Below are 12,258 nucleotides of genomic sequence, written 5' to 3' on the forward strand. Positions count from 1 at the left end.
GAAGAGAAGGACTTTGGGCTCATCATTAGCATCAAGGGTTAGGCACAGGCACTCACGACTGGCTGCTGGTTTTTGGCAAGTTGCATATGGCGGATCATAAGGTGGTCATTGATGCTTATAGGAAGCTACAAAAGTCAGTTGACAATGTTTGTTCTTGATGGCTATCCAATTCCATGTGCCCTGGGCTGATACTTGGGTTCTGCTCCCTAAGAGAAGGTGTAACCATTGCTACCTTCCCTCTGCTGCCCTTTTCCTGATCTTGCAGGGCAGCAACATCAATGTTGAAGTGCCTGAGTTCACAGGAAACAAGAATGGTTTTACTCATTATCCATGAGCGTTTGTACATTCCAGATTCCAGAATTGCATTTAACTTAAATTTTCAGACTGCTGGTAGGTGAGCTTGCTGGATGTAGTTTTCCAGCCAAAATATAGAAAATAGGAACAGGAATAGGCCATTCGGCCCTTCGAGCCTGCTCCACTATTCATTATGATCATGCTGATTATCCAACTGATCCTGCCTCCCTCCGATATGCTTTGATCCCCTTCATCCCAAGTCCTTCTTGAAAACATAAAATGCTGCTTTCAGCAGTTTCAGAACTGCTTCTCTGGGTGAAGAAATTTCTCCTCATCTCAATCCTAAGATGTTTAGCCCGAATCCTTTGATTCCTGTTTCAGGGAACCGCTACCGTCAGGAACATCCTTCCTGCATCTATCCCATCTAGTCCTGTTAGAATTTTATAGGTTTCTATCAGATCTGCCCTCATTCTTCTGAACTCCAGTGAATGTAATCCTAACTGATTCGATCTCTCCTCATACATCAGTCCCACCATCCCAGGATTCAGTCTGATAAATCTTCTCCGCACTCCCTCTATAGCAAGAACATGCATTCTCGGATAAGGAGACCAACACTGCACACAGTCTTCTAGGTGTGGCCTCACCAAGGTCCTATGTAATTGCAGCAAGTCATCCCTGCTCCTGTACTTGAATTTACTCACTGTGAAGGCCAACATACTATTTGCCTTCTTTATTGCCTGCTGCACCGGCATACTTACCTTTACTGACTGGTGCACAAGGATACTCAGGTCTCGTTGCATGTTTCCCTCTCTAGCGATTCAGGTCTGCCTTTCTGTTTTTGCTACCTAAGTGGATAACCTCACATTTATCCATGTTATTCTGCATCTGCCATGCATTCTCCCACTCACTCAGCTTTACCAATCACACTGAAGGATCTCTGCATCCTCCTCACGGCTCACCCTCCCACCTAGCTTTGTGTCAACTCCAAATCTGGAGATATTGCATTTAATTCTCTCATCTCAATCATTAGTATATATTATGGATAGCTGGGGTCCTAGCATCAATTTATGCAGTACCCCACTGGTAACTACCTGTCTTTTAGAAAATGGCCCATTTATTCCTACTCTTTGTTTCCTGTCTACCAACCAGCTTTCGGTCTATCTCAATACACTCCCCAATGCCGTACACTTTAGTTCTACACGCTGCAGAAACTTTACAGTCAGTTTTTATATTCCCTGCCAGCTTACTCTCATACTCTATTTTTTCCCCTTCTGAATCAATCCCTTGTTCCTCCTTTGCTGAATTCTAAATGGTTCTCCATCCTCAGGTCTGTTTTTTTAAGGCCAATTTGTAAGTCTCTTTCTTGGATCTAACGCTATCTCTAATTTCTGTTATAAGCCATGGTTTGGCCACCTTTTCCATTCCACTTTTGCCCCAGATAGGAATAAGTAATTGCTGCAGTTGACCCATGCACTCTTTGAATGTTTGCCATTACCTATCACCATCATCCCTTTAAATGATGTTTCCCGAACCATCGTAGCTAACTCACACCTCAAACATTGTAATCTCAGTTACGAAAATGCAGAACCCGTGTCTCAGAATCAACTACATTACTCTCCAACTTGATGAAAAATTCTATCATAATATGACTCTTTTCCGGCCCTTTCTTCATGCGAATAAGCACAGTGGATCTGGAAGAGGGCAGCTCAGTTGTGAAGAAAGCTGGCAAAATGCTCTCCTGTTCCTAGTCCAACAGCGAGGTGACGAAATCTTGCTCCGCCGCCTACATGCTGTTCTGAAGCTAGAAACTTCCAGATCTCATGATCCTATCCCCACCATCCTCGCCGATCGCCACAGGGCTTGTCTGTGTGGGGGCATGTTGTTGGTTTCCTCCAGATAGACGTCTGGTGCAGGACATCTTTTAACATGGGTATGCCAATGCACATCTGCAGACACATGGTCCTTGACAGAGGATAGGTCCAGTTCCAGTGGCAAGGGAATCTCATAGACTGGGGATCGTCCTATTTTTGCAGCCTTCATACGCCATCACAACGATTGATGCTTTATGAGCATCTTCTGCCTGATCCATTGTTAAGGACTTGTTTTGGATTGCACTGTGCCTCCCCTCCGACCTCACTGTCATGGGTGATCCTGCTCAGAGTTTAATACTAGTGATAGCATCGCTCTCGGGATCAATGGAACATTCAAGCCTCTCCACCATGGCAAGGTGGCAATCCATGGGAAAGATTACCTTGTTATTTATAACCTAATTGATTTCAGCCTCCTCAACTTGCCTTTTAATAACTTTGTTTTAGACAAGATTCAATCAGTTAAGGCAAAAGCTCTGGTGAAGAGTCCTCCAGACTTGAAATGTTGGTTCTGTTCTTTCACTAAAGATGCTGTCAGACCTCCTGAGATTTTCCAGCATTTTATATTTTTGTTTGTGGAAGCAAAAGCAAGAAAGTTTGGACAGGAATTTTTTAAGAAATTTACTAAAGGAACAAGGTGTACATAAGAACATAAGAAATAGGAGCAGGAGTGGGCCATCTAGCCCTTCGAGCCTGCCCCGCCATTCAATAAGATCATGGCTGATCTGTCGTGGCTCAGTTCCACTTTCCCGCCCTCTCCCCATAACCCTTAATCCCCTCGCTTATCAAAAACCCATCAACCCGCGACTTAAAAATATTTAGCGAGGCAGCCTCCACCACTTCAACAGGCAGAGAATTCCAGAGATTCACCACCCTTTGAGTGAAGAAGTTCCTCCTCAATTCCGTTCTAAACCGTCCCCCCTTTATCTTGAGGCTGTGCCCCCTAGTCCTACTGTCCTTTCTGAGCGGGAAGAGTCTCTCCACCTCTATCTTATCCATCCCATTCATCATCTTATACGTCTCAATGAGATCTCCCCTCATTCTTCTAAACTCTAACGAGTACAAGCCTACTTTATTCAGCCTCTCCTCATAGCTCAACCCCCTCAACTCCGGTATCAGCCTAGTAAACCTCCTCTGCACTCCCTCCAAGGCCAAAATATCCTTGCGTAAGTGCGGCGACCAAAACTGCACACAGTACTCCAGCTGTGGCCTCACCAGTGCCCTATACAGCTGCAGCAAGACCTCCCTACTTTTATATTCAATCCCCCTCGCTATGAAGGCCAGCATCCCATTCGCCTTCCTGACCACCTGCTGCACCTGCAAGCTGGGTTTTTGCGACTCATGCACAAGGACCCCGAGGTCCCTCTGCACCGTTGCCTGCTGCAGTTTTTCGCCACATAAGTAATAGTCCTTCCTACCATTATTCCTACCAAAGTGGACCACCTCACACTTGCCAACATTAAATTCCATTTGCCAATTCCTGGCCCATTCGCCCAGCCTCTCTAGATCCTTCTGCAGACTCTCCACACCCTCCGCGCAATTTGCCGTTCCACCAATCTTGGTGTCATCAGCAAATTTTGACACCATACACTCGGTTCCCTCCTCCAGATCATCTGTATAAGTGGTAAATAGCTGAGGCCCCAGCACCGACCCCTGGGGCACTCCACTCGTCACCAACCGCCAATCCGAATAGCACCCATTGACCCCCACTCTCTGCCTCCTATTTGACAGCCAATCCTCTATCCACGCTAACACCCTAACACCCTACCCCCAACTCCATGGCCCCTTACCTTCTGTAATGACCTCTTGTGAGGTACCTTGTCAAACGCCTTCTGAAAATCTAGAAAGACCACATCCACCGGCTCTCCTCTATCCACCGCCCTAGACACATCCTCATAGAACTCCAATAAATTCGTCAGACACGACTTCCCCTTAACGAAACCGTGCTGCGTCTGCTCTATCAAGCAATTCCCCTCAAGATGCCTCGCTATTTCCTCCTTGATGATGGATTCTAACATTTTACCTACAACAGACGTTAAACTAACCGGCCTATAATTCCCTGCCTTTTGCCTGGCACCCTTCTTAAACAACGGCATAACATTAGCCATTTTCCAATCTTCCGGCACTTCCCCGGAATCCAGCGACGTTTGGAAAATAACCACCAAGGCATCCACTATCAGTACTTAACAGCAACGTTTTCCAACCTTATGAGGGTGATCAGTCTGTAGAAGCACAGCCCTCTCAAAACTCCTCCTTTGATAGTAATTCTTTTGGAATTGTTTTGGGAGTTCTCAGTACTTAACCAGCAAAGAGCCTCTTGGAATGTCTCCCTTTAACCTCTAAGTAGCCATCAGCTTGAGTCAGAGTTGGGTTTGGTTTATTAGTTCTTGTTGTGGCTTAGTTAATTTAATTGGTTCCAATTAAATACCCCACATGTATTTATTAACTGAGGGAAAGAGTACAATAGAATTGTTTCTCTCGATCCGGTCTTGTACAATTCACTATCCATAGTTTGAATTAATGTTTCATAAAAAGCAGAGTGCTTCTAAGATCCTGGTGGAGTTTCAAGGCTAGCACATCTTATCTGAACTATACATTCTTTTCTTAAACACAGACACTTACAATTAATTAGTGACTTTAACAAGCTTACAGTCCAAAGCTTAAACTATAGTCTTTCTGGCGTAATTATTGATTCATTATTTGTAACTCAATCTAGGCTCACTACTTATTTAGTTATCTATTTCTGACTGGTGACGAGCGCAATATTGTAATTTGATTAATACATATTGTTAATACAGAATACAAAATGGCTTCATCAGTTTAATGTTACTATTAAACTGGCATCCTTAGCCTTGTCAGTTTGTTTAGTGAATATATACTATATTGTTAAGACCTAGGCCAGAAACTCCAAGATATTTTGTGAAGTTAGCCTAGACTCTAAGTTTTGCATTTGATTTTGGCATTCGTCCTTCAAATGATCCACTAGGAAGCTTTTAGAACATAGAACATAGAACACTACAGCACAAACAGGCCCTTCGGCCCACGAGTTGCGCCGATCACATCAACACCTACCAATCCATAGACCTATCTATAACCCCCAATCCCATTAAATCCCATATACTCATCCAGAAGTCTTTTAAAAGACCCCAGCGAGTTCGCCTTCACCACCACTGACGGCAGCCGATTCCATTCACTCACCACCCTCTGAGTGAAAAACTTACCCCTAACATCACTTCTGTACTTACCTCCCCGCACCTTAAATCTGTGTCCTCTCGTAGCGACCATTTCCACTCGGGGAAATAGCCTCTGAGAATCCACCCTATCTATTCCTCTCAACATTTTATAAACTTCTATCAGGTCGCCTCTCAACCTTCGTCTCTCCAGGGAGAAGAGTCCCAGCTCCCTCAACCTAACTTCATAAGGCATGCCTCCCAATCCAGGCAACATCCTTGTAAATCTCCTCTGTACCCTTTCAATAGCTTCTACATCCTTCCTATAGTGAGGCGACCAGAACTGCGCACAGTACTCCAAATGAGGCCTGACAAGGGTCTTATAAAGTTGCAGCATTACCTCCCGATTCCTAAACTCAATCCCTCGATTAATGAAGGCCAGTACACCATACGCCTTCTTGACCACATCCTCCATCTGCGAGGCCGATTTAAGAGTCCTTTTATCAAACAAAGTTTATTTAAGAGCACAGTTAGAATATGACAAAAAGAATTAGTCGAATTTTCACCAATTACAATTCTTAAACATGACCCAATATAACTCATAACATCTAGCTACCTCTGTTGTTCCAGTGCAAAATGATATCCCACAGACATACACCCTTCTTCAGCAATAGTTTGCACAAAAACAAGGACGCTGAAATGATGCCGGATTTCCAGCTTTTAAGCACTTATGGACAGTGAACCTGACACAGTTTCCAGAGAAAGATATATCCTCCAGTGCCAGAACCTTAGAGAGGGTAAGCCAGTCTCTGATAGCATCCAAAAATGGCCATGCAAACAACAGGATATTCAACTTCAGAGAAGAGGAAAAACACTGAGAGAAGTCTTTCTCAGCTTCCAGCAGCTTCTGAAAACTAAACCTGGAATGTTCTTCGAAAAATAGATGTCCCCAGTCATATTACCTGATCTTTCAGTTCTGCCAAATGAAGCTCTACTCTGCAATCCCAGGGGAATATTAAAACCTGCAGAATGCTGCATTAATTCAGATTAACATAACCATGATATCAGTTATACTGCTTCAATAACAATGAAGGCTATCGGTTACAGACAACACGGTGCAGACAAAATCCCAAAGACTGCGAAAACATCCTGCAGAGGAACATTTCTTAAAGGCACAATATCACCACAATATGAAAATAGCCAAAAAATGGTCAAGCTAAAAATCTAACGAACCAGACCTACTTACAGAGGTTACAGACTGGACTGTGCTCCAAATAAGTTGGCACCAATATTCAACGGAGGACAAGATAATCTTTTATGATTTGTTTTTTAACCCTTTGCAAATGTAACCCTGTACCTTGACTTTTTACTGCAGCTTAACACAATGATGATTTTTCACCTTTATTCACGATAATACTTCTGGATCTATTTCCTGGACAGTATTTTTCTGTCAATGGTAAGTTTATAAATTGCATGACTTTTTAACAAAAAATAGTTAGAAAAACATTGGTAAACTTTCTGAAGAACATGGACAAGACATAAATAAGGAATGACAACCCTGAGATTTTTCTATGGAACATTGTCAATTATTTTACCAGAAATGTTATTTCAAATGGGTAACGTATAGTTAAAAATAACAGTCTCCTAGCAGGAGTGTGGATCGAGATTGCAGAAGCGATTCCCATAATCTTTCAGTCTTCCGTAGATGTGAGGGAGGTGCCAGAGGATTTCAAGTAAGTGTATAAGGACAGTCCGAGTTACTACAGACCGGTTAATTTAGTATCAATAATGGGTAAGGTTTTGGAAACAATAATTGGGCATGGGGGGAGGGATGGGGGAAATAGACACTTGGAGAGGTTTGAGTTAATTAAGGAGAGTCAACATGGAATTGATGAACTAACAGAGAAGGAGATGGAATATAAAGGCAGATTATAAAAGCTTCTTTAGGTATGTGAAAAGTAAAAAATTAGCTTGGATGACTGTGGGCTCATTACAGGTGGGGACAAGATAATTTATAGTGGAGAACAGGGAAATGATGGAGCATGGAGAGTGCTTGGGAGATATGAGGGGATATGGAGAGGGCATGGGAAAATGGAGAAGACATGGGATGTATAGAGGATGCATGGGGAAGTGGAGAGGGCATAGGATGTATAGAGGAGGCATGGGGAAATGGAGAAGGCATAGGGTGTATATAAGATGCATGGGGAAATGGAGAGGGCATGGGGTGTATAGAAAATGCATGGGGAAATGGAGAGGGCATGGGGTATATAGAGGATACATGGGGAAATGGAGAGGGCATGGGGTGTATAGGAGATGCATGGGGAAATGGAGAGGGCATGGGATGTATCGGAGATGCATGGGGAAATGGAGAGGGCATGGGGTATATAGAGGATACGTGGGGAAATGGAGAGGGCGTGGGAGACAAGCAAGTTGAAAGATTTGAGCCTTTGAAAGCTCACCTGAATACAGCAGTTGATGTTGTAAAAAGAGTGTGTGCTCTCCGCTGCTCCTCTTCACCAGTTTTCTCCTAGATCAGTGCACAGAGGGGGCAGTTTTCCCATCTATGATTCCTATGCCAGGCAGGGGTGAACCATGCAAAAGGTCCATTGCCCTCAGGAGGGATTTTCCAATTCTGGGGAGAGCGCAGCTGGGAAATCCTACCCAGAGTGTTTGTTGATGCAGTCAGGATGAAAAAACTTGGCTGGAAGTGCACAATAAGATAAGCATGCAATGATCTCTGCAATCATCTGTAATGTATGTAGTATTACCACTGGTTAGAAGATCTGCCCATTATGTTAATATGTTTAATTTCAATGCTGTAGTTTTGCGTCTTAAAGAATTATATCTAGGAATTCTTTTCTCAGGTGAAATGCTTCAATCAGTTTTTTCCAATGGCAAAAGGAAGATGCTTCAGTATTGTATCGCTACTTATTTTTCACACTGTTCTGTCAGGTAAGCAATGGAATTATTATTGACACTTAAGGGTCTTTTTCCTGGGGGAAAACCCACCTAATCCTCTTCCTATATATCATTCAATTTGTTCTCTCCCCAGAAATGTCTCTTAAAACCAGTATACCATCTGCTTCAGTTGCAATCACCAATACCTAATCACACAACTATATACTCTACCAGAGGCTGTCGTGGAAAAGGATGTACACACATTAAACATGAATTTATCCTTTCTTTTCATAGACACTGATAAACCTGCTGTTTCAAATTTCCACCATTTGTCATTTTGATTTCTTGCCTTTCATTATTGTCACAGCTCAATTATTACAAGAGGAAAAAAATCGACCTATCTTTTGTTGGAACCCTAATTTCCCATTGCCGCCCCAAGTATTTAAATCTTTGAACATAGTGATGGTATTATCAGGATCAAACTTTTTGGAAATTTTCTTACAATCATGAAGACTTCAGTTCAATAACCACATTTCACTTTTCTGGAAAAAAATGTACCAATGTTTGTAAATTAAGCAGCCAATTTGTCAGGACAAATGTTATAATTCAGGAAAGAAACTCCAAAGTGTTTTGCAAAGTCCATCTGGATCATACGTTTTGCCGTTTTTAAGTTGGCTAGGGTGAGCATGAGGATGTTTCACTTCAGGTATGAGTCAATTGACCCACTGGGGTATGTTTAACAAACAAAGTTTATTTAAGAATATAGTTAACATAGAGCAATAACTTTTACAAATTACAAACAAGAAAGAAAAAGAATCATGATATTGTATAACCCTTATAAATATATAAGTTCAAATCAAACAAACTTCCCTTTACAAAACCCGTGCCACAGGTTTAGCACAGAAAATACAAATGCTCACGTGATGCTGGAAGTTCGTCCATTGATTGGATGCTGCAGCTCTCTTGGAATCAGAACAGTTTGCCAAAATACCAGGGAGAGGGAGAGAGAGGCTCTGGGTGCTAACTAGCAACCCACCAACAGCAGAATTTTCACTCCAGGAAGGCCAGGGGACCTCCTTCCAGCAGAATGTGTAACACTAGAGAGAAAAACTGCCTGCCACTTGACAACCAGGGCAGCTTCTGACTCAAATGGCAGCTAACAGCCAAATTGAAAATGAAACCCTGAATTCACAATGAAGAAAACAAAACTGTCCAAAACACATGACCTGCCACCTAGTCTTCTCCCTAACAATACAGGATCATAAAACAAATCCTAGAAAGTGCCTGAGGCCCAGAGTAAAGATAAACAAAACCCCATTTAAACCATTGAAGCAGCAATAAAGGGACTTCTCGCAGACAGCTTGGCAGCAATGAAAAAAATCAAAGCTGCTTAACTGCAGAAAACATGATTTAAAAAATTCATAAATGTACACTAGTGTCACACTAAAGTCACATGGACAGCAAATGAGTTAAATGATCAAAGATTTTGTTCATGATATCAGTTGTGGGAGGAATGTTGCTACAACATTGAGAGAAATCCGTGAACTTCTTTAAATAATGTCACAGGATTCTTCACACCCACTGGAAAGGTTCACTCAACTTTGGTTTAATGTCTTATCAAAATGGACAGTACCTACAAAAATACAACTGTCCCTCGGTACTGCACTAAAGCTTCAGCCCATTTGTGTGCTCAAGTTTGGAAGTGGGGCTTGAATGTAGTGAAGAGCAGTTTTCATTGGGCTTATGTTTGCTGAGCTTGACTGGCTTCAGGTTAAGCAATTTTTTAATTTAAACATCCTCCTCCTTCTCAAGTTAACATGGCTTTATTCCTATAACCTTCTCTTCCTTACAACCAACATCACTCTGTTTTTAGTTGACTGTTGGTTTCTTTAAGTGCTTGGCAATGCGTGGGTAATAACATATGAACAAACATATTAACATTGAGCAGGAGCGTGGCAGATTTCCAGCTGCTGGAACCCTGCACTCATAAAATACCCACATTGCCAGCTCACCACTGATCCCATGCTACCTCACCTCCTGTACCAGTCTGCCATAAGGGACATTGCCAAAGATCTTACTGAAGTCTATGTAGATAACATCCACTGCCCTTCCCCCATCAATCATCTTCATCACTTTCTCGAAAAACTTGATCAAGTTAATGATACACGACCTTCCCTTCATAAAACCATGCTGCCTCTTGCTAATACGTCCATTTATTTCCAAGTGAGAGTAAATCTTGTCTCAAAGGATCCTCTCCAATGATTTACCTACCACTGACATAAGACTCCTGGGTTATCCTTGCTACCCTTCTTAAACAAAGGACCAACATTGGCTATTCTCCAATCTTCTGGGACCTTTCTTGTATCGATGGTAGTCATGATGTGGAGATGCCGGCGCTGGACTGGGGTAAACACAGTAAGAAGTCTCACAACACCAGGATAAAGTCCAACAGGTTTATCTGATAGTAAACTCCACAAGCTTTCAGAATGCTGTTCCTTCATCAGATGAGTGGAAAGTTTCCACTCACCTGACGAAGGAATAGCATTACGAAACCTTGTGGTGTTTACTATCAAATAAACCTTTGGACTTTAATCTGGTGTTGTGAGACTTCTTACTGTGTTGACCTCCCCTGTAGCCAGTGAGGATACAAAGATTTCCCTCAAGGCTCCAGCAATTTCATCCCTTGCCTCTCTCAGTATTTTGGGGTCTATCCCATCAGGCCCTGGGGACTTGTCTACTTTACTGTTTCTCAAGAACCCCAATATCTGCTCCTTTTTGATCTCAACATGACCCAAACTATCTACTCACTCTTCCCAGACTCATCAGCCACCAAATCCTTCTCTTTGGTGAATACTGATGCAAAGTACTCATTTAATACCTCTCCCATTTCCTCTGGCTCCACACATAGGTTCCCCTCCCCTGTCTTTCAGGGGGCCAACCCTCTCCCTGGCTACCGTCTCGCTCTTTATATATGTATAAAACGCCCTGGGATTCTCCTTCATCTTCAATACAGGGCCCCCACCTTCTGCACCAGACCTGAAGACCCTACCCTCCCTGACTGAGATCCTGCACATCCCTTCCTTCATAAACCAATGTTGATTGATAGAAGTGACCATGGGCTGGTCTAGGAACTAGTCACCTTTGAGACACTCAACATTCAATTAAGAAGCAGGACAATGGTCCTGTAACAAATGGACCATTTAATGGCTGCATACTTTATCCAAAATTATCGCTTCAAGAGTGACTGACACTCCATTCAAACCCTTCATCAGTTCCAGTCCATCGCAAATGACAGCAATTATTGTGCTTCAAGCTTAACCACTCTGGGGGGCCAATACTGGTGTGGTTTCATACAACATGAGGGAGACGGTGGCAGAGGAATTGCAGACTGTGATTCAATCCCCAGGATTTTAATTGGGGATTGAATAAAACATAACTCAAGTCCCACACTCTAAGGAGACTGGACCAATCAGAGTCCAATGTTGTCCTGCGTTGTCTGCTGATAGGCTCATTTAGCAGATCTATCAGCTCTGATTGGTGCCCCCTAGGTCAGTGGCCAGCACCGGGCCCTCTATTGGAGGAGCCCTGTGCCGAGCCATGGTCTGGTTCAATGTTAGTCCACCTCTGGCTATAGCTTCTTTCAGAATAGCTTCTAACATTTTCCCAGTGACAGATGGGAGGCTAACTGGTCTGTACTTTTCTACTTTGTCTCCCTCCCGTTATTCAATAAAGAAGTTACATTTGCTACCTTCCAATCTAATGGAACCTTCCCAAATCTAGGGATTTTCAGAAAATTGAAACCAACGTCACAGCTACCTTACCAGCCACTTCTTTTAAGACCCTAGGATGTAATCCATCAGGACTCGGACATTTGTGAGTCCACGGTTTCAACAATTTACTCAGTATCACTTCTCTGTTGATTGTAGTTTTCCTGAGTCCCTCCCTCCTTTCCATTTCCTGATTTAAAGATGCTTCTGGGATGTTTCTCTATATATAGTGAAGACTAATACAAATTTTCTGTTCATTTC

At 42.8% G+C, this 12,258-nt stretch overlaps 1 protein-coding gene across 1 annotated transcript in view; it reads left to right on the top strand.

Moving 5' to 3' along the window:
• Nucleotides 1–12,258, top strand: part of LOC145337550 (butyrophilin subfamily 1 member A1-like) — a 127,017-nt gene that overhangs the window by 10,318 nt on the left and 104,441 nt on the right. The window contains exons 2-3 of the mRNA XM_080182342.1: nucleotides 6,708–6,788; nucleotides 8,197–8,284. Coding sequence (XP_080038468.1) covers nucleotides 6,786–6,788; nucleotides 8,197–8,284 — 91 coding nt within the window. The 5' untranslated portion in view covers nucleotides 6,708–6,785. The remainder of the gene's footprint in view (nucleotides 1–6,707; nucleotides 6,789–8,196; nucleotides 8,285–12,258) is intronic.

This window comes from Carcharhinus amblyrhynchos, unplaced genomic scaffold, assembly GCF_965287045.1.
Source record: "Carcharhinus amblyrhynchos unplaced genomic scaffold, sCarAmb.v2.hapA scaffold_52, whole genome shotgun sequence".
NCBI classification, from domain to species: domain Eukaryota; kingdom Metazoa; phylum Chordata; class Chondrichthyes; order Carcharhiniformes; family Carcharhinidae; genus Carcharhinus; species Carcharhinus amblyrhynchos.